The following is a 22,411-nucleotide window of genomic DNA, read 5'->3' on the forward strand; positions in this document are numbered from 1 at the left end:
GCAGAGTGCCCCTCGCTCAATAAACCAGTGCCCGCTCCGTGCTTGGTGAGCTCTTGTATTTCAACACCAAGCCTGCAATAAACAACAGTTGATCTTGGCAGATTGGCATATCTTTAATATATTAAACAAAACATATCTGCTAGAAACCTTCTATTCATATAAAAATGCAAAAAGACCCCCTTTAAAGACATTTCTTTGGCATACTTTCCCCTCCCTCCCCCTTATATTGCAAGAAGCTCTCTTTTGATATGTCATTTGCTTGTAAACAGACAAAGAAAAGTGTAATTAATAATAATAATACAAAGCTTTTGATATAATACTGTCACAGTGCAGCAAGCGTATATAACAACTCAGCGTCAGCAAGACTGTGCAGGCTGCGGGAGCGACAACGAGGATCAGAATCATAATAAAGAGGAGGCGCAGGAAAATGAGGGTGAAGCCATCAGGTGAGAAGGGGGCTCCCGAGGGTTTTGGAGGGCAAGACAAATCCAAGTGCTTTTTAACTCCCCTTCCCCGCCAGCCCTTGCCTGGTCCTTGCGACCCCTCGGGAGGTAGGTAATTAAACTCATTGGCACACAGGAGAAAATGGAGGTGGGGGAAGCTGGAAAGGGCAGAGGAGGCTGCAGGCTCCCATCCTGCCTCCTCTGCATCATTCTTGGGGCTGGGGTTGGCATGAGCTGCCCCACGAGGGATGGGCAGGGCAGGTAGTGCTGGACCAGGGCGGGATGGGAGCTCTCTTGTCTTAGGAATCCTTCAAGACCCAGCAGGAGAAGGCTCCCAGCGCCTGCTGCTGCCCACCGGGTGTTTTTTTCATTTGCAGAAGAGGGGGAAAAAAAACGGGGGGACTTGTTTATACATGGGGGAAAATAAGTGCTTATCCAAGTTCCAGCCCTTTGAATGCGTGGTGTGAGCTGCCCACGGAAGGTCCCTAAATACCTGGCATCATTCTCCCACTTCCCCAGGACTGTCTGGCACGAGTTCAGGGCTTTCTTTGCCTTCCCAGGAGCAAACTCAGGAGTTTCTGAGCTGGTTTGAGGGTGAGGACCTGCTCTGGCTCTGCCCCCAGCTTGGCTCTTTGGTGCTTTGGTGGAGAGGGTTGGCTTTGGCTCCGGGAGCAGCACGGCTCCGCAGCCTACCCCATTGCATAGCTTACATCTCCGAGGGCTGGGGAGCCTTTTCTGGCTGGGATTTTAGTGTCTGGTATTAAAACAGTGCAGACAATCGCCTTGGAGCTGAGGCTCTGCTTACCTTGTGCTGGCTTTGTGATATGGCTCTTGTACTTTGGCAGCTGCGTAACCCACGGGGTGAAACGCTGGCGTCTTTACCCACATGAGCCAAACTTTAGCATGTAAAACCATTTCAGGTGCAGGAGCTGCTTTCTGGCTTGCTCAGCAGCAGCTTCCTCCGGCCGGGGTGGCATCGGAGTGGTTCCCTCGGTGGGAATATTGCAGTTGCAGCACACGAGGCTATTGCCCCAGTGCCGGGGGCTTGCCCGCTCCTGGAGAACACTGGTCGGTAACGAGGCACTCGCATCACTTACTGATCTGCCTGTACATATATACATTCAATAATAGAGCTTTGAAAAATAGACCTTTGTTTCCTCTGTATAGTTTAAAATAGCATTTAGGCTCAGTCTGAAGTGACATGCAGGAGCGATGGAAGCACACTTGCAATTCAGGCTGCTGAAGAGCAGGGACTGCCTTTCCCTCGAGACCCCAGCGTCGCCACGGGAAGCTTTGAGCCTCTGTAGGGGACGGGTCGGGCTCGGCATCGCCCTCACCGGAGCCCCTGGCCGTGCCGTCCGTCCCCACTAGTGCACGCGGCGATGCCCGCAGCGTCGCCTCCTCGCAGGCTCCCGCGGGAAAGCGCTGCGGCCGCCCAATCCTCCGCCGTCTCTACACGGTGGTTTCGCTCTTCCAGAGGCCTGTCTTCATGCCGGCCACGCTGTCGGCACTGGCCAGGTTGATGTCGTACTTGCTGTCCTTGAGGCCGCCGTTGTGGCTGGCCACGTTGAGCGGGTAGGAGCGGCGCTTGGCCTCCTTCTCGGCCGCGCTGGCTTGCCGCAGGTTGTCCCTGCTGGCGCTCCTCCGGCGCGCCTCGGCGAAGTCGGGCACCCGCCGCCCGCCGTCGCTGCCCTCCGAGTGGCTGGGCGCCGCCTCCACGTCCTGGGGAGCCCGCAGCGCCGCGCGGCCGCTGCCCACGGGGCTGTTCCTGCCGCTGGGGTAGCTCTCGGAGTGGCTGTTGTGGAGGCTGCCGCTCTCGCTGGAGGGATGCTCGGACGAGGGGCCACGCAGCATTTTCAAGCGGTGGTGCTTCCCGTCCCGGCACGGCTTGGCTCTGCCCCGGTGGCTCCTGCGGCCGTGGAGGTTGCTGGCGTGCCTGCCGGCGCTCTTGCCCTCGGCGAGGTCCAGCTCCGGGCGAGCGTCCGCCTGGCTCTGGGCTACCTGCAGGTTGGTGAGCTTGCAGCGGCCCCTGGCCGAGCCGGCGCTGCCGGGCGAGGAGGAGGAGGAGGCAGCGGAGTGAGCGGCCTCCGCGTCGCAGCCGATGAAGACCTGCGAGCCGTCCTCCGGCACCAGCCCCGGGTGGACGTACGCCTGCATGGGCAGCGCGTTCCTGTAGGAGGGGCAGCAGGAGAACCAGGAGTTGAGGACGTCCCGGCGCCGGACGCAGTGATGGACGAAGATGAAGAGTCCCAGCGCCACGGCGGTGATGCCGTAGAGGCAGCTGAAGACGATGTTGAGGTACCAGCGCTGGGACACGGCCATGGCGCCGAACGTCCACAGGGCGACGTACAAGGCGTGGGTGGTCACCAACGCCCAGAACTGCACCTGCAGGGAATAGACCCCATCCACCTCCGGGCAGGGCTGCCCCGAGTTCAGCGTCACCGAGATGGACCCGGAGTCTGTCAGGAGGTCACCGGCTCCTCCCAGCCGCGGCGGCGGCTCCAGAGGCTTCGGGATGTCTTTCTGGAGCGATGGTCGGCACTGGAGGCTGAGCCCGGCACAGAGGAAGTAAATCCAGGTGACGAGCAAGATGAAAGCCACGGGGATGTAGAAGGCGCCCAGGCTGGGCCGCCACACCAGCCAGCAGCTGTAGGGAGGAGAGGGGCTCTGCTGAGCAGACCTGGGTGCCACCCAGCTGGCAGCCGCGGGTCAGAGAATCACAGAATCATTGAGGCTGGAAAAGCCCTCTAAGCTCATCAATCCAAACCCACCGTGCCTGCTAAACCATGTCCACAAGTGCCAGATCCCCAGGGTTGGAGACACCACCCCTGCCCTGGGCAGCCTGGTCCAGGGCTTCACCACTCTGTTAGGAAGGAATTTTTTCCTACTATCCAATCCAAACCTCCCCTGGCGCAACTTGAGGCTGTTTCCTCTCATCCCATCACTTGTTACCTGGTAAAGGAGCCCAGCACCCACCACACCACAACCTCCTTTCCAGGAGCTGCAGAGAGCGATGAGGTCTCCCCTCAGCCTCCTCTTCTCCAGGTTGAACAAGGGGCTGTGGGTCATGGCCCTGCGATGCTTAGCACCATGGCCCGAGCTCCGTGGCTGCCTGCCTTGTTTTTCCCAATATCTCAATAGCTCTTGGGAAAAATTTCACTGCCTTTCCCCAAGCTTGCCTGGATTCCTGGCACGACCCGGGGGGAGGCAGGGGGGCTGCCCGGCTGGGAAAGAGGGCACGGTTGAGCAGGGACACTTACTAGGGGTTGTTGTCGTGGTAGTTGTGGATGTTGACGGCTGCCGTGACCCCACAGATGATGAGGGGGATCCCACCAGCAATCAGGTAGAACCTGCACAGGGGGGACAGTGTCACCGCACACCCAGGGAGGGCACGGCCGTGGGCACGACAGGCTCGTATGGCACAGCGAGTCCTGCCCCAGCCTCTGGATGTGGGGCCGGGGGAGCCCCCATGGTTCTCTGCTCCCCCCAGGGCGAGGGGACGGGGTGCTGGTACCGTAGCATGGGGCGGGGGGCCGGCTGGGACGTGTCCCCATCCGGCTGCCGCGGCGCTTTCCAGGTCGCCTCCTTGTAGAGCACTCTGGCTTTCACCGCCATCCACAGCAGGGTGGAGAGGGAGGAGTAGTGCAAGATGATGCCGACCTGCGGGACAGAGGCGGTGGTCAGGAAGGAGGGAGGCTGCAGGCACCGCTGTGTCCCCACCGGTCACCATCCTGCGGGTCTGGGCAGGGCAAAACCTCCTGTGCCGAGCTCTGCAAACAGCGCTGGCAGCACACAGAGGCCATTGGAGAATCACTGAATCATTAAGGTTGGAAAAGACCTCCAAGCTCATCCAGTCCAACCATCAGCCCAACCCCACTGTGCCCACAAAACCATCTCCCCAAGAGCCACGCCTGCACGTTCTTTGAACCCCTCCAGGGATGGAGACTCCACCACAGCCTTGCGCTGCCTCTGCCAGGGCTTCACCGCTCTCTCAGTGAAGAAATCTTTCCCTCAACCTCCTCTTCCCCAGTGCCTACCGCTTGACAGACGATCAAGTAACCAGTGAGGGTAATGCCTCCTGCAAAGACAGCAGCCGTCATTGCGATGTGGAAGCAGAGATTAAGCAGCATGTGCCAGCCCTTCCGCGGGATGAGAATGGTGCTGGAAGAGAGGCACAACAGGCACCCGTGAGCTCCTGTGCAGCCCTGAGCCATTGCCCTCTGTGGCTCCTCCGGCAGCAGTGCTTGCATGGCAACGCTTTCCTGGAGGGCTCTCTCCTGAAAGTCCTTGTCCTAGAGAGCCATTTCCCAGAGAACCACCTCCTGGAGAACCATCTCCTGGAGGACCATCCCCTGCATCGTCATCCTCTGGTTGGTGATGGCCATCCCCACACGCCTTTGTGGCCATCGGGAGTGCCTGGGGAGCTCCTCCAGCTGCCCACAGAGACGTCCCCCCAAGCACAACCCCTCCACCCACCGCCACCACGGCCAAGACGCCAACTCACCCGTGGTTGACGATGTAGGTGATGATGGTGGTGAAGAGGCAGAGCAGCAGCACGGCCGTGCAGGTGTACATGGCCGGGTGCAGCACCTCCACGGCGCCCCGCGCCTCGCTGGGGAAGCCGCTCAGCTCCTGCACGGCACAGCCCTGCCCGTCAGCCCCCGCTGCACCCGTCCCCATCCTCCCGGCCCATCCCACGGCCCCCGGGCTCCGCACGTACCATGAGCACAGCCACGTTGCTGAGGTGCCGGCACTGCAGGGAGGTGACGTTGGGCTCCTGGGCAGCCAGCTGGCAGCCCTCGGCGCTCCAGCCCCCCATGCCCCCCAGCACCTCAAAGTTCCAGTACGCGGCCACCGGGTCTGCGCCCTCCCCCGGGTGTCGCAGCGACACGGTCACCGGCTCTGACAGGTTTCCCACTCGACAGCCATCTGCAGCGAGAGGGGAACGCGGTGAGCGGGGCGAGAGACACCCCAGAGGAGGCTGGGCACAGGCATGGTGCCACCTCCCCATGAGGACCCCCAGGATGCGCCGCAAGGAGCCCCATGGAGCTCCAGTCCCCAAGGAAACTTAGAACTCCAGTCCCCACTTCGAGCACCCGCCACCAGCCAGCAGCCCTTACAGGTCCCCGCGTAGATGACCGGTGTGGCCACGCTGCGGCGTTTGCCATCGTCAGCCAGGCGGGAGGAGTTGCCCGTGCTGCAGAAGAGCTTCCCATTGCGGAAAACCAGCAGCTGGAGCTTGCAGTCGGCCAGCGGCGGGGACAGGACGGAGCTGGCGAAAAGGCTGGGTGGCAGCTGGATGGAGGCCAGGGCGATGCTGTTCTGCGGGCACACGGTGGCTGGTGAGGAGGTGCCGACACCCCGAACCCCCTCCTTGTCCCCCAGCTTCTCCGTACCTTGATGTGGAAGCTGGTCAGGGAGATGTTGGGGCGCCCCGTGGTGCAGCGCAGCCTCAGCTGCTGGTCGGGCGTGGGCTCGGCACCCCGCTCGGCTGTGGGGGGACGCCCGGCCGGACCCCCGTCCCGCCGCTGGAAAGCCACGCAGCTCAGCCCCACGTAGCTCTCGGGCTTCACCACGTACGCCTCGAAGGCGATATTGCGGGAGTTCTGCCAGGAACAGCACGGCAGGGCGGCCGTCAGCCCCGGCACGAGGAGGGACCCCCCAGCACGGGTAGAGGGACCCCTTGGCACGGGCAGAGGGACCCCTTGGCACGGGCAGAGCCCCCTGGCACAGGCAGAGATCCATGGGTAGAGACCCTTGGCACAATCAGAGACCCGCTGGCATGGGCAGAGACATCCAGCATGGGCAGAGGGATTCCTTAGCATGGGCAGAGATACCTTGGCACAGGCAGAGACCCCCTGGCATGGGTAGAGGGACCTCCAGCAGGGGCAGAGACCCCCCCAGCACGGGCACAGGCCCCCTGCCACAGCAAGGACAGAACCTCTCCAGGAGAAATAGAGACCCTTTGGCACAGGCAGAGACCCCAGGCATGAGCAGAGAAACCCTTTGGCACAGGCAGAGACTCTCAGCATGGGCAGAGACCCCTCCAGCGAAGGCAGAGACCCCTCAGGACAGGCAGAGACCCCCCAGCAGCAGCCCAAGTGCCTGCTCCCCACCTCCAGCCCCCGGCCCCCTGCTCACCACCGCCATGTGCTGGGAGTTGCTGCCTAGCGTGTAGGCGGCGAGCTTCTCCAGGGAGCGGACGATGCTGGTGCAAGCCCTCTCCTCCTTCTGCGACATCCACAGGATGTGGTCGTCCACCAGCATGATGTTGCTGGCCATCTCCACGATCACGTCCGTCAGCTACAAGTAAAACAAACATCTCTGCAATGAGCTACTGCCATCCCTGGTGGCAAACACCCCGATTCGTGCTTTTCCACCCCAAAACCACCCATCAAAGCTGGGGCAAGCAGGAGACGGGAGCAACGCTCGTTACCTGCTTGATCTGGTCGACGTAGCCGATAAACTTCTCTATCATCTGGGCCACGTAGAGGACATCAACCATGTCGGAGAAGTTGGCTGCCTCGGCCGTGTAGACGCGGAGCTGGTGCGCCAGGGTCAGGGCGTTGGAGGCGTTGATGGGCATCTGCAGAGCAGCACGGTCACTGGCTGCGCCCGGCACCCCCGGCGCCCCTCCCCGCTCCCCGTCTCACCAGCACGAAGGTGTAGAGGACGCGGGTGATGTCGTTGGTGTAGAGGCAGTGGGAGTAGTTGCCGTCCTCCCAGCGCCCGGCGCGGTCGCAACGCCTCCACGCCTGCTTCTCGCCCAGCGCGGTGCCGCCGGCCGCGGGCCCCAGGGCGAAGGGGTTCTGCAGGCAGGGCTGGAAGGCGGTGATGCCAGCCAGCGTGCGGGGCCACCTGCGGGTGCAGGCACACGGTGACTGGGGGCACCCGCCGATGGACACCCACCCCCAGCCTGCTGCCGCTGCACAGACCCTGCCCGGCACCATGGCCCGTGGGCACCGCACACCCCAAAGCCCCCTCAGAAGCCCCTGCCTGCACTCAGTGTTGGGGGCCTGAGAGTGAGGCTCCCCAGAAAGCTGCCGCCCCCTCCCCAATGCCGTACCCCACTCAGTGCAGAGCAGAGGGAAGCAGTGGGTTGAGGGGGGGCACTGCTAATTTAAGCCACATTGACTGCACCAGGAATTTCTATTCCGCAGTGGCCCCGCCGGGGTTACGGCAGGCGCCCCGAGCCTTTCGTCTCGTGCCAGAGAAATTCCAACACCTCTGCTGCTGGAGCCGGGCTGCGCCATCGGCACGGGAAGCCCTTCAAAAGCGCTCGCGCTCCCCGTGGCCGCTAATCGCTACCAGATGCCCGGTCACCTGCGGCAAGGCCCCCGCCCCGGCACACACCACGTGCGCTGTACGTGGCACACACCATACACACCTTTATCCCACCCCTGGACCATACCTGAAGTCCCCACGGTTGTTGGTGACCCGCTCGGCAGGGCAGTAGGATGCGGAGGTCTCCAGCACCACGATCTCCACCTTCTTGCTGACGTTGCCCTGCGAGGTGGAGACGGCGCACTCCCACTCGCCGTTGGCGGAGACGTGGATGTTGGAGAGGATGAGCTCGCTGCGGGCAGAGGGGAAGGGCTGGCATGGTGGGTCTGCCCCACAGCAAACCTGCTACACCAGCCCCCCATGCCTGGGGACGTGGGGACACACGCCATGAAGCACAGGAGGTGCCCACACCTGGCATCCCACCCACGACACTTGGTACCTGCAAGGCCCACAGCCATGAGTGTCCATTCCCATCCTCAAGCCTGTGTCAATTCCCGTCTCCATCTCCATCACCATCCCATCTCTATCACTGTCTCTATATCCATCCTTGTCTCCACCTCATCTCCATCCCCAACCCCATGCCCATCTCTTCTCTATCACTGTCCCTATATCCATCTCCATCCCTGTCTCCATCCCATCTCATTTCCACTCCTGTCCCCATCTCATCTCGGTCCTCATGTCATCTCTATCACTGTCCCCATTTTCATCTTCATGCCTGTCCCTATCCCCATCTCGTCTCCTTCCCAGTCACCATCCCATCTTTATCCCCATCCTCATCCAATCTTCATCCCCATCTCCATCGCCGTCCCTATGTCACCTCTACCTCCGTCCCCATTCCCAAGTCCATCTCCATTCCCTCCCCATCCCAGTCCCCATCTCCCCCCCGACCTGGTGATGAAGGTGCAGTCATGGATGAGGCTCTCCTCCACGATGACGCCCGTCCGCTCGTCCTCCTCCACGGGCTCGCGGTTGTGGTACCACCGGATCTGGGTGCTGTTGTCCAGGTAGGTGGCCGTGCACTGGAAGGGCAGCCGATCGCCCTGGAAAACCACCTGGCGCAGCGACGGGATGAGGTGGTGGGTGTGCAGCTCCGGGGCGCCCGCTGCGGGGGACACAGCCGCCCGGGTGAGCGTGTGTCCCCACTGCCCCCGCCGCCCCCGCCCCGGCCCCGGCTCACCGCAGCCCAGCTGGCCGTCCCGCGCGCTGCGCAAGGCCAAGGCGTGGAGGTGCCGGGGGTAGACGCACGCCGTCCGCTCCGAGATCTGCGCCGAGCGGTTGCGAGCCCAGGGCAGCACCCAGCGCAGGTTGCAGTCGCATGTCAGGTACTCGGTGGCAAAGTCCCTGCAAGCGTCGGCGTCACGGGGCGCCCGCGGGGAGCGCCCGGAGCCCCCAGAGCCTCCAGCAGGGAACCCCGCTGGTGCCAAACCCCCGGGCACAAACTCACACGACTTTCAAGGAGGGAAGCTCGTCGAAGACTCCGGGTGGGAGGCTGGAGAAGATGTTCCCAGACATGTTCCTGCAGGACAAGAGGGAAAGGTGGTGTGGAGGGGACCAGAAAGTTGCTGGGCCAGGGAACTTCTCCCAGAGGCACCGGGCGAGGGTGGGCACGGGGCAGCCAAAGCCAAACAAGCGCCAGTTCCAGCCAGAGGCAAAGAATTAGAACCAGACCCCGGCTTAGGATGCGGCATGGGGCTGTCCCTGAGGTGCAAACCCACCGTGCTGGTGGCATGAGGTGTGGGGTCCCCCCAGAAACCAGGGGCTGGCCGGGGGCTCCCCAGGTAGCTACTCACAGCCTGAGGAGGTTGGAGAGCCCCTGGAAGACGCTGGCGCTCAGGCAGCCGATGCGGTTGTTGGAGAGGTCCCTGCAAGGCAAGCAGAGGGGCGTGAGGGCTGGGCTCACCCCGCTGTCCCTGCTCCTCCAGAGGGCTGTGCTGGCACTTACAGGCGCTTCAGCTCCGGGAGGCCGAGGAAGGCACCGGGCTGAACCGTGCTGATCAGGTTGTTCTTCAGGTCCCTGTGGGGAGAGAGAAAAGAGCTCAGGGCGTGTAGGCAGGAGCCCTGTCTGCAGGAGACGCAACGCTGAGGGTACGAGCACACCCTGAATCCCCAGCCCCATTTCCCATGCGTGAGTGAGCTCCTTGGCAGCCCCAAGCATGGCAAAACCCTGCACGGGAGCCTCATTAGCAGCTTTCCATCCCATTTCCCTCTTGTTATCGTAGAATAGAATCACAGAATCATTAAGATTTGGAAAGCCCTCTAAGCTCATCCAGTCCAACCATCAGCCCAGCCCCACTGTCGCTGCTAAATCACGTCCCAAAGCGCCACGTCTACACGTTCTTTGAGCCCCTTCAGGGATGGAGACTCCACCACTGCCCTGGGCAGCCTGGTCCAGGGGCTTCACCACTCTGTCAGGAAAGAGATTTTTCCAAATATCCAATCTAAACCCTCTGGCGCAACTTGAGGGCACGGGGAAGGCGTGAGGCCGTCACGACAGCGAGCACCGGTGGCTTCGGCTGCTCCATCCCGCCCCAGGGGCTGCGAGGTGGCTCCTGCCGAGCGCTGGCGCTGGCCGGGAGAGGAAATGGGATCCATATGGCGACGCGGTGTTTATTTATAGGTGCCTCCACAGTGCTCATCCGCTGGGCCGCCCGCTGCTCCGTGTGCGGCCGCGGGGACGCTCCGGGAACCGCAGCCCTCGCTTCCCGGCCACACGCTGATGCTCCCAGTGATGCTCCCAGCAGTGAGTTAACACTCCTGCCACCACGAGTGAGTGGGGACCCTGCAAAGGAACCTCCTCCTGAACCCTAACCCTAACCCTAACCCTGTGCCTCGATGCACGCAGCAAACCCCAGCACAGAGGGCCTGATCCAGCCTCGTGCAGCTGCAAGGAGCCCAGCACCCCAGGGCTGAGCCTGCAGCCACCCCAGCAGCTCCCGCGCCCGCCCGCTGCAGCCCTGCGCAGACGGACAGATGGACAGACTGGCCGGCTGAGCCCCCTCGCAGCCCCAGGGAGGGGAGCGCTGGCCCCGGCGGAGGGCAGGACATTCCCAAGCAGGGCTGCGCTAATGAGCTGCATATCGGCCCCGCTCACACTCATTAATCTCATTACGCCGCTACAAATCACTGGAGATGCCAAGCTGCAAGTGCGGAGGGACAGCGGTCCGGGGGGCACCCTGCGAACCACCGAGACCCCAGGAAGGGGCTCCCGTCATCGTCTTGGGACACCGAAGCACCCACGGTGGGTGGACAGGGTGGGCAGGGCCCTTGTGAGCCTCAGGATGAGAGATGAGGGGTTCTCGAGCCCCCTCACCACGTCGCTGTGGTGCCAGCGCGGTCCCTCCACGGGGCACATCTGTGCCGCAGCCCTGGACCGACCCGATGAAAACAATTACAGGTCCTGTCGAGGGCAATCAGGCGTGGTGCGGCACGATGCCGGCTGGCGCGGGATGGGGGGAGCTGCCCAGGGCCCCCCGGACGCGCCGGCACTCGCCCTCCGACCCACACGAGGCTTGAGCGCGGCAGAGGGGAGCGGGAGGTGATGAGAGGTGGCTGCTCTTCCAGAACTCAGAGACTTTCAGAGGGACCCCAGACAATTCAGGGGCTGCAGAGCCATGGTCCTCCCAGGATGCTGCTCCCCGGTTCTTCCCGGTGAGCCCAGCACCCGCGGGGGCCCCGGCTGCTCCCTGCCTGTGCTCATTAATCCATCCCGTTAATGAGAGCCCGGTGCCAGGAGGAGGTGACCCCACACCTGCTCCTGCGAGGACTTGGCCACACGTGAGTGCAGGATCACAGGGTTCTCGAGGGAACTGCTTCCCAGTCACCCCTAAAACAGTCCTGCAGGGACTTCCACGGCATTAAGACCCCAAACCAGCTCTGACGTGCAGGGGGCTCTGTCCTGCCTGCTCCCCATCCCACGCGGCACCCCGGCACCATGCCATGAGCAGGCACCGTGCACCCCGAGCCCTGCAGCCTCCACGCCAGCTGGAGCTGCCAGGCTGTGCGTCGGGCTGGGGCAGGTGCCCAACCTGTAACTCCAACAAAATCCGCGTTAATAAACCCTTTCCTCTTCAGGCTAAAGCCACGCAGGTGGTGTGGGTGATGCTGCCCTTGGGGAGCCCCAACTCACCCTGCGAGCCCCCCAGCTGGCAATGTCAATATGCTAGGGCTGTGCCAAACCTCCTGCAGGGCTGTAACCCCTCGGGGAGCAGAGCGGCACCAGCAGTGCTGCCCTCCTGGGTGCCCAAGCCTCGGCTGCGCTGCCTGCCTGCCCCCATCACCCATCCCAGGTGGGATAACACCAGGAATAGTACTCCAGGACAGGTTCCTGCTGCCCAGTGAAAGGGAATCCCACAGCCCAGAGCTGTCCCAGCGCCCCACGGGCACCAGCAGCTGCGCCACCGTCCCACGGGGTGAGCGTCCCGCGGCAGGAGCCTGCTGGCCCCGCTCGGCGCAGGAATTCTCGAGACCCTCGCGGGGAACAAAACGCCCTCAGTGCGCGGGTCCCCGCTGCTGCATACCTACAGATCAAACCCATATGGGGGCCATAAATCTCCCCTTATTACAGCTCCCTCCATAGAGATGCCTTTCATGGAGAGATAAGAAAGTTGACTTTGTTCAGGGGGACAATGTCGCTTTTCATACCGGCCCCCACGGATCGTGCCCCCTCCCTGCGCCTCCCACCCCGGCACAGCTCCCGGGGTCCCCGGGATGCCCGCAGAAAACCCTGCACCCTGCTGCCAGCCCCACCGCAGCACCCGGGAGTGATGTCGGGAGCAGGACGCGTGCGGCGCTGCCGGCTCCTTCTCCCCACCATGGAAGCCCTGCCTGCTCCCTCCTGCCCCAACCCTCCAGCTGCCCGCTGGGCACTCACAGCTTCTCCAGAGCCCACAGCCCGAAGAAAGAGCCATTCTCCAGCACCGTGATCTTGTTGTTACTCAGCAGCCTGTGGGAAGATAAGAGGGAGAGGGGCACCCACGTTACTTGACCTGCAAGGCAGCCTCGTCCATGCCCTGGTGACCTGTGGGGTGGGAAGGGGAGTGGGGATGGCCAGATCCACCGTGAGAAGCAGCAGATCCAGCTGTTCCACTGGGGGGTTGGTGGTGAAGGCTTGGGGACCGGCTGGCATGGCCAGGTGGGGACATGGGGTGCTACAGCCCCATCGGGGTGCCGTGCCACGCTCTGCATCCATGGCAGCACCGCGCTAGAGGTGCCCAGGGCTGTGCTGGCTCCTGGGGCGTCGCATCTGGACCTGGGTCAGGGTGCAAGCAGCTGTGCCTGTGGGTGGCGAGGTCCCCACCGCAGCACCTGCCCTGGAGGGGCACCCCGAGGACCCGCAGCACCCCCACCAGCCTCACCACCCTCCCGCCCCGGGAACCTCCCAGGGCTGAGGTTTTATCCCAAAGTAAATAGCTTCGCTGGCCAGAGGGGCCCTTGCGGGGTGATGGGAGAGGGAGGGAGGGCAAAGCACCCGACAACCCAGCCAGGAGCTCATTAAAGCACGTCAGTGGCAATTAGCAGAGCTAGACCTGGCTCTGGGGGACCAGAGGTGCTTCTCTACGCGCCTGCACAGGCACCAAGGATGCTCCCACCAGGCAATGGGATCCAAAGTGGAGCGGGGGCTGGGAGGGCAGCCTGGAGCCCCGGCCAGGGCAGAAGCACAGGGAAAAAAGGGTTCATTGAGGGCTGGAGCCGGGGCTGTTTACACACGGGCGGGCTCTGCAGAGGAGCTGAATGGTGGCTGTGTGCTCCAGAGCTTCATCCGCCCCGACACCCACTCGGCGGCCACGCTCGGCTCTCCCTGGCCACGATCCCACGCTGGGGGTTCACGGGGAGTGATGGGGAGAGGAGGGTTGGGAGGCAGCCCCTCGTCCTGGGCCACATCCTGCGCTAACGAGGAGCCCCCACCAGGCTCTGCCATGTTCAAGCCCCGCGACCTGGCCGGCGGCGCGAGCGGAAGCGGCCTGCAGCCCGGCCAGCCTGCAAATTGCTTCCATGCTCTGGCCATGGCGACACCTCAACCTTTGCTCCCTGTGGGAACCATGCTGGCAAGCAGCTCGGCTCAACCCAGCCCCGCAGCGGCGATGACCAGAGCTCAGCCCCCACCCAGAGCCGAGGGCAGCAGGGAAGCTCCAGGAGCAGCATCACTCCAGGAGCAGCATCGCTCCCCGAGCAGCCCGGTTCGGGGACACGGCAGCACCGTGGCACACTTTGATTCCCCATCCTGGCGTCAGCAGGAGCTGTTGCTCAAGGCTGTGCCAGCCCCAATGGCTCCAGAAGGTTTTAATTCCAGCAGCAGCGGATTTCACAACCCAGCAGAGTCTCCGTGGGCTGCGCACACATGGGGGGATCTCGGGGATTCCTCGCTAAAGCAGTGGGGAGCAGAAACCCCCCATCTCAGGGGCTGAGCTGGGTGCACGCTGGACCCTCCTCAAACAGCTCTGGGGCCACATGAGCTGCAAAAGCAGAAATCAGACGAGTGCAGGAGACTCCAGGCTCAGACCTCCCACATCCCAGCCCAAGGCAGCACGGGGGTTCCTGGCACGGCCAAGGAGCTGCTGGGCAGGGGGAGCTGGGCATCCCAGGCAAGCTGGACCCAGCTGTGCCAGAGGGCTCCGACACGGACACGCCAGCGCATCCGAGAGCTGCACCCAGCTGGGAACGCAGCCCCCGCTCCCCCCAGGACTGAGCCCCGGTGCCAGGGCTGCTCGCTTTGTTCGTGGACCCCTGGGACCATCCGCGCCTCTGCCATAAAACCAGAGCTCCCCGCCTTAAAAGGCAACGCTCCCACAGCCCCGACGGGCTCCGCGTCCGCTGTGATCTGCAGCCAGGCGGCCGGGCCAGCATCCCACCCGCCGACGGCCGGGAAAGCAGCCCCGGGACGCCCTCCCGAGCATCGAACGCGGGTGAAGCCACCCTGGGAGTGGCCGACAGCGCGTGGGAACGGCTGGGACCCCGCTGGGCGCACCCCGAGCCACGGGCACTGCCCACCCAACGCCCCGCTGCTCAGCGCCTGCTCTGCCCTTCCCTTAGGAAATGAAGCCCTCGACCAAAACGAGGGTTTGGCACCCAAAATAGCACTGACAGTAACGATTCAACTGGAAATTTTCATCCCCATGGGAGTTTTCCCAAGCAGAGATCCTGGCTCGTCTTTGCCCTGTCTGTCGAAGCCAGACGGTCGTGCTCCCCCATTACATCTCGCATCCTACACCATGGTTTGATTTTGGTTTTGCTGCATATTAAGCTCCCAATGTTTACCTTTTTCTTTTTTTTCAGGACGTTCCCATCAGGCTCCACAGGACTTTCTGGCCCCGTGCGCCTGCAGGCGGCAGAGCGGGTCCCCAACACCGTCCCCTTGCAGGTCATTAACCGAGAAACCCCAAAACACAATGGAATAAGCGCGTCCGCGAGGCCACCCAGCACGGGGGGATCAGGGACCAGCAGCCCGAGCCCTGCTGGGGCAGCAGGACCGCCCACAGCAGCTGGACCTGAACCCCTCAGCTGGATTTCAACCCCCAAGAGCTGCTCTTGCGGCAGCTAGGAGGAGGGAGCAGCCTGGGAGCACCTCAGGCAGGGGTTGTGGCAGCTCCACGGATGCTCGTGGGGCCAGGGGTGCAGAGGGGCTGTGGTCCCTCCACGTCCCAGCCACCAGCAGAGCTTGGCAGGCCATGAAAGCACAGCTGTGCTCCTCAGAGCCGCCGAGCAGCTCTGCCTTGGCTCCAGCCCCGGCTGGGACTCCTCACCTCGGCAGCACCGGCAAACACCGTGGCAAGAAATACCCCCCAGGCTGGGCTCAGAGCGATGCGCCCGGCACAAAGGGCTGGGGACCCCCTGCATCCCCCAAGCCCTCGATGCGCAACCATCCTTACGCCACTCCAGCATCATCCCACGAGGGTGGAACGAGGCCTTCATCCCATCCAACCAACCCAAGACCCTCCAGCACCACGGCGCATGGGCGAGCGGCCCTCGTCACCCTGTCACCGGCGCGATAATCAGCTAATTGAGCGATGGCTGGAAAAGTCTCTCCGGACAATGCTGGGATTAAGGAGCAGAGCGTCGAGTCAAATGGAAACGACGGGGGGATGCGCAGCAGCCGGGCAGCGGGAGGGACCCCCCGAGGAGCACCCTCCCGTCTCACATCCTCCTATCCCGTGGGATTGAGCCTGGGATGGGCTTCAGCATCCTCGCTCCAACCCAACCACACTGGGCCTCTCAGGGCTGGGACCCCACGAGGCAGGGAGATACAGAGATCCCTTCTTCTTCTTTTTTTCACCTCAGAAAGAGAATCCAAAAGTAGGGAAAAAAAAACAAAAAACCAACCCCAAACCAAGATTGTTTTTTCAAGCATGCTGGAATCCACTTGGATAAATAACGGCTCCAGAAACTGGGCTGCTGAAACAATAAACTTCCTCTGGACCCAACCAAAAAAGGACACGGGGAGCTGGTAGCTCCCCAGCGCGGGGACGGCGGAGGCAGCGGCACGGAGGTTAATAAGGGGGGGGCCGTGCTGGGGGCGGCGAGGCCGGCTCCGCTTTGCTCTCCAAGTGCATTAATTCAAAGCATATGCTCGCAGCAGATACGGCGCAGGCTGCGCCCCGAGCAGAGCTCGCTCCCTCGCAGAGGGATTTGGGAAGAGAGGGGGCCCTGGGGCTGGCGAGAGGTGTTGAGGGGCTCCAGCAGCACGAGGGGCTCCAGCACCCGGAGAGCTCTGGAGCTTGTGGAATCCAGGGGAGACCCCACCACCCAAAGGGGTTGGAGACCCCCAGGCTCCCCTCGCTGGGGGCTCTTCCCCTCCCCGTGCCATTCCGGGGCGTTGCCTCCAGCCTCGCGTCACGCCGGGCTATTTCGGATGGTGAAAATTATTGTTCCAACCCTCGGCTTTTGTTAGCACAGGAAAAATCATCCCCGGCAAGAGGGCGAAGCCTCCCGAGCCGGCGTGGGGCAGCAGGGCTGGGATGCGCCAGGGAACACCGCGACCCACAGCCCCCGGGAAACCCAAACCTGCCGGGTCTGCAGCCCAATCAATAACAAATAAAGGGTTGGGAAAGAAACCATCTGCAGGGCCCAGGATAAACCGGCCTCGGAGAGGGGAGTTCAAGTAGAACTGGAAATTGGTCATAAGTCAAAGCCCTCGATTCCCTGCAGACAATCTGTAATTTCAGTGCAATCAAGCTGTGCACAGAAATGAGGCCTGAGCTGGGATTCCACATCTGGAAGAGGTTTGGGCTCCCGCCCGTGTGACAGCGGGGCTGGCCGCAGCCGGCGCGGCTCTCTGGGTCTCGTTAGGGATATGGGACTTTTTCCATTAGGCGATTAGCGCCGGGGTCAGCTGGAGGGGGAGGGCGTTAAAGCCTCGTTAACAGACGGCTGCAGAGCCCTGGCACCTCGCAGCCACGCCAGAGGGATGTCAGAGCCCCCGAACCATGGGACATCGCAGCCCTGGGAGGAGCTGGGCAAGGACTGTGCCCCTGGCTGTATCCGTGCAAGCTCCGTGGCCACAGCCGCGGCCGAGCTAGGAGCCAAAAAGACACCCCGAGCCATAAGGGGGGCATCCCCACAACCTCCCCGCGGTGAGCTGGGGGCAGAAACAGGCCAGCAGGTATAAAACAGGGTGGGTTTCAGCAACCACGCGCCTCGTAACACCTGCTGGGGATCTGTGGGGATATTGCACCCCTGAGACCCCACGCGGGACCCCACGCCTGCTCCGCGATGGAGGCAGCGGTTCTGCCGGCACCGATGGCAGGGGGCTGCTCTGCTCCCATGGGGCACAGGGATTCCCACACCACAAGCTGCTTGGGCAGGACTAGAGACCAAGACATCAATGGATCGAAGCGCCCCATCTCCCTGTGCCATGGGACTGGGCTGTCCTGGGGCGCATCCCGCAGCTCAAGGGCTCCAGCACTGTGACCCTGGGGGTCGCACCCACTGCCAGGACGGAGCAGGACACGGGTTCCCCACTCCCTGGTTGCACCGGGTCTGTTCCCTGCCCCCACAGCTTCCCCACACGGCCCCCAGTCCTGCAGCTCAACACCCACGGGCGCGGCTCGGCTCCCGGAGCAGGGAACCCCATGAGGGGCCAAGAACAAAGGAGCCGCAGCTCCGCTTGGCGAGCGGCTCCCCATGAGAACCCAGCATGTCCCCCAGGATGCCGGGATACCACGTCCGAGCCCGGCACTGGCTGCGGGGCAGATCCCCAAGGCCGGGGGCATCCCTCACCCCTCCTCTGCCATCCACGGTCTGCGGTGCCAGCGAGCGTTTCTCAGGCGCGGGGGGTAAATAAGCAGCAGCTGCCGTGGAGGCAGCCTCAGATTCCTCTGCGCGGGCCTAATAATTAAAGATAAATAAAGAAGTAAACTGAGAGTGTGGGAAAAAGCCAAATGAGAACCAGGGTGAGGGACCCACGGGGTAACAGACCTCCAGCTGCCGACCTCCTCTGGCCGCCCGCGTGTCCCCAGCCCTCGCCCGGGACAGCCGAAGAGCCTCCCTGCGTGCGCAGCATCAGCGCCGCTCGTTAGCGCTAATCCATGCCTGCTTCCAGACCGGACAAAGACTGGAAAAGGGCTCTGCTTTTAAGTGTCATTCCGCACAAAACACACCCCATGTTCCCTGGGGCAACCCCGATGCTGAGCACCGCGGGGGCACAGGCGGTACCCGAGCATCCCTGGCGCCCCAGAGCCCTCGTTGAACCCACGGGGCTCCGGCTTTGGCCGTCCCCAGCGGGTGTCCCCGCGGCACGTGCAGCCCTCGCCACGTGCCCAGGCCCCGCTGCCGCCTCCGCTCCCTGCCCGCACCCCAGCAGCTCCGGGAGACACTCCCAAAGCCGAAGCCTCTGGTTTTGATTGTTCCATCTGGAAAGGGTTTAGAATAAATCATGTTTACTGCACGAGAGCAGAGCCCAGGGTCACCGCATATTTGTAGGTTCCTGCCTACGCCTGTAGGTTTCATGTCACGTTTTAGTGGGATCGTGTAATGCCCTAAATGCTCCTGCACGGCCATCCCGGCCCCTCCGAGGGAGCCGACCCCGACAAGGATGGCTTCAAACCCCCTTGTCCCACCCGGCACAGCCCAGCCTGGCCCCGGCGGGGCTTGACTCGAGCTCAACATTGGGGTCACACTCCCTCATGCTGGAGAAAGCACCGGAGCAGGCAACTCGTGGGATGGTTTTCCCCAAATACAAATTGACAAAGGACTCTGGGGTCCCTGTGGGTATTTGCAAGGGGCTGACACATCAGATGGGGCCCCAGGAGGAAAGAAATGGAGAGCAAAGCCTACCCTGAGCAACCAGAGAGCCCAGTCTCCACCTGCCCTGCAGCCCCACAGCGTCCCCACCAAGGGGAAGCTCCAGACGAGCTCAGGGGTGATTTACACTTCTATTATGACCATCACGCTCCAGCCCCTGCTCACAGCAGCCGCTCTCCATGTGTGGGACATCAGCAACATCTGGGTCCCCTTCGCGGCCACCCCACAATGACCAAGTGGCCGTCACCACCCGAAAACGAGAGCGTGGCGCGTGGCAACCAAGAGATGTGGGAGAAACAGCAGCGAATCCGGCACGTGAGCAGCAACACAGCCAAGCAGGTTCAAGCACACAAGAGGAGATGGAACCAGGGGCACAGCAGCCCCCAGCCCAGCCCCACACGGCCCCGAGGCCGCGGGCAGCTCGTGTGGGCACGGCCACCCTCGCGGGACGACGCAACGTTCCCTCCAGCGGCAACACTGCCAGCCCTGCCCTCCAAACCACATTTTAATAGGAACGTCTCCTCTGGAGATATAAATAAACCCTGCGATGGGCTGCTGCAGCGAGCAGGCACGCCGGCTGAAACCCCAGCCCTCCCTGGCACCCAGGGCACGAGGAAGCTTGAAGGAAGCGAGTGGCAGCTTTAGCCCCTTTGCATAAACCTGAAACCCATTGCCTGCTCCTGATCCCCTTCCAGCAAATATTTCCAGTAAGAACAGCCACTTTCAAACACAAACATCCTCCCCCAGCGCTCGGGCAGCGGAGGGAAGCGTGGAAAAGGAGCCTGTTTCCTGGATTTCCAGCTCATGTCCACACTCTAATCCCGCGCTGCCGCCGTGCACAGAACGGGGTCCTTTCCGTTATTTTCCAGCCGCAACGCGCCATGCGCCATAAGGCGATTTAAACAAAGTCTCGCAGAAACAGGCGATGCCTTTGTTGCTCTGGATTCACTTCTTAAGTGAAAAAGGGAAAAAAAGCAACTGGTGGCGCTGCGCTCCCCAACGCCGCAGGGCTTCACCCCTCTTCCTCGGGTCCCCACCAGCACCTGCCCCCCACGGGATGGCAGCCCCAGGCAGCGGCCGAGCCCCCGGGGTGCCCACCGGTGTGGGGTGATGTGGGGCTCTCCCCACGGCTTCAGCCCCCCAGGGCTGTCGAGCAGCTCCGAGCAGCCTCAGTGCCCCCGACGCGTGGGGCCCCATCCCGCTCTGGACACCCCAGTGCAGGCGACACACGGACAGAGCAGCCGGGGCCGATGCCCGTTATCAGGGGGCGATGCCGGGGGATGATCCCCGATACCAGAGGTGACGCTCCAGGCAGAAGAGGGTGATACCAAGGGCTGGGAGGGACGATACCCATCACTGGGGGGTGATGTCCATAACCAGAGGATGACGCCCATAACTGGAGGGACAGTACCTGTTACTGGGGGTCATTGCCCGTTACCGGAGGACGATGCCAGTTACCGAGGGTTGATGCCCGTTACCGGATGGCTGATACCCATTACCAGAGGATGATGCCCGTTACCAAGGAATGGTACTCGTTACTGGAGGACGATGCCTCTTACCAGACAGATGATGACCTTAACCAAGAATAACGCCCGTGACCAGAGGGATGGTACCCGTTACTGGAGGATGATGCCTGTCGCTGAGAGGTGATGCCCGTGACCAGAGGGACAGTCCCCATTCCCAGAGGATGACGCCCGTGACTGGAGGGATGGTACCCATAACCGAGAGGTGATGCCCGTGATCGCAGGGGTGGTCCCTCTTCCCAGAGGGTGATGCCTATAACCGAGGGACGACACCCATGACCAGAGGGATGGTGCCCATTCCTGGAGGACGATGCCCGTGACTGGAGGGATAGTTCCCTTTCCCAGAGGATGATGCCCATAACTGAGGGACAACACCCATGATGAGAGGGATGGTCCCCGTTACCAGAGGATGGATGCCTGTCACCGAGAGGTGATGCCCGTGGCCGGAGGGACAGTCCCCATTCCCAGAGGATGGATGCCCGTGGGTGGAAGGATGGTACCCATAACCGAGAGGTGATGCCCGTGGCCAGAGGGACGCTCCCCGTTCCCAGAGGACGGATGCCCATGGCTGGAGGGATGGTCCCCTTTATCGGAGGTCGGATGCCCATCACCAAGAGGTGATGCCCATGCCCAGAGGGATGCTCCCCGTTCCCGGAAAACGGATGCCCATGACTGGAGGGATGGTACCCATAACCGAGAGGTGATGCCCGAGGCTGGAGGGATGCTCCCTGTTTCCAGAGGATGGATGCCCGTGGCCGGAGGGATGCTCCCCGTTCCCGGAGGACGATGCCCGTGGCCGGAGGGACGGTCCCGGTTATCGGAGGTCGGATGCCCGTCTCCGAGAGGCGCTCCCCGTTCCCGGAGGACGCTCCCCGCTCCCGCGCGGTCGGTACTCACAGCGTGGCGGTGCCGGGGGGCAGCAGGCGCGGCTCGGGGGGCGCGGGGAGCCCCGCTCCGGCGCACAGCACCCTCCTGCGGGGCGCGGGGGGCGCCCTGGGCCGCTCGGAGCCGCAGTGGCAGCCGGGGCCGAGCCCGGGGCAGCCCCGCGCCGCCCGCCCGCCGCTCAGCGCCGCCGACAGCAGCAGCAGCAGCGCCGCCCGCCGCATCGCCGCCGCCCGGGGGGCTCCGGGGGGCTCCGGGGGGCTCCGGCACCGCCGGCACGACCCCCGCCCCGAGCCCCGCGGCGCCGCCTCCCCCAGCGCTGCGGCCCCGCCGGGATGGGACCGCCCCCCGCCCGCCGCGGACCGCCCCGAGCCGCCCGGACCGGGAGGGGATGGGGACGGGGGGAACGGGAGGGGGAGAGAGCGGGATGGGGGGACGGGGATGGGGGGACCGGGAGGGGATGGGGACGGGGGGAACGGGATGGGAACGGGGGGAGCGGGATGGGGGGACCGGGATAGGGATGGGGGGGAGCGGATGGGGGGACCGGGATGGGGACGGGGGGACCGGGACCGGGAGGGGATGGAGGGACCGGGAGGGGACCGGGAAGGGATGGGGAGAGACCGGGAAGGGACCGGCCCGGAGGGACCGGGAGAAGGACCGGGATGAGGATGGAGGGACCGGGCTGGGGAGGGAGATGCGGATGGAGATACCAGGATGAGATGGAGAGAGACTGGGATGGGAAAGGAGAGAGAGGAGATGGGGATGGAGAGAGACTGGGAATAGGGATGGAGAGACCGGGATGGGACTGAGATGGGACCGGGAGGGAGCAGGGATGGGATCTGGAGGGAGAAACCAGGATGGAACTGGGAGGGAGGAAGGATGGGGATGGAAAGACCAGGATGGGACCGGGAGGGAGCGGGGACCACAGTAGGGAGACCAGGGATGGGGATGGAGAGACCAGGATGGGACCAGGAGTGAGGAGGAGACCGGGGTGGGGAGACCAGGGTGGGGAGGGAGAGGGATGGGGATGGAGAGTGGGGATGG

At 63.3% G+C, this 22,411-nt stretch overlaps 1 protein-coding gene across 1 annotated transcript; it reads right to left on the minus strand.

The window, feature by feature from the left end:
• Positions 1–92: 92 nt before the first annotated feature.
• Positions 93–21,602, minus strand: ADGRA2 (adhesion G protein-coupled receptor A2). The gene is made up of 19 exons (XM_069877678.1): positions 21,383–21,602; positions 12,598–12,669; positions 9,670–9,741; positions 9,518–9,589; positions 9,172–9,243; positions 8,905–9,068; positions 8,616–8,829; positions 7,855–8,019; positions 7,097–7,301; positions 6,880–7,029; positions 6,585–6,746; positions 5,840–6,049; positions 5,564–5,765; positions 5,164–5,372; positions 4,948–5,075; positions 4,481–4,604; positions 3,958–4,103; positions 3,704–3,793; positions 93–3,090 (listed from the first exon to the last, which is right to left on the minus strand). Exons 1-19 carry the CDS (start codon positions 21,589–21,591, stop codon positions 1,896–1,898), a joined length of 3,861 nt encoding a protein of 1,286 aa, XP_069733779.1. The 5' UTR covers positions 21,592–21,602; the 3' UTR covers positions 93–1,895.
• Between the last annotated feature and the right edge of the window lie 809 nt (positions 21,603–22,411).

The sequence above is a fragment of the Phaenicophaeus curvirostris genome, chromosome 27 (assembly GCF_032191515.1).
Source record: "Phaenicophaeus curvirostris isolate KB17595 chromosome 27, BPBGC_Pcur_1.0, whole genome shotgun sequence".
In the NCBI taxonomy this organism is placed as follows: domain Eukaryota; kingdom Metazoa; phylum Chordata; class Aves; order Cuculiformes; family Cuculidae; genus Phaenicophaeus; species Phaenicophaeus curvirostris.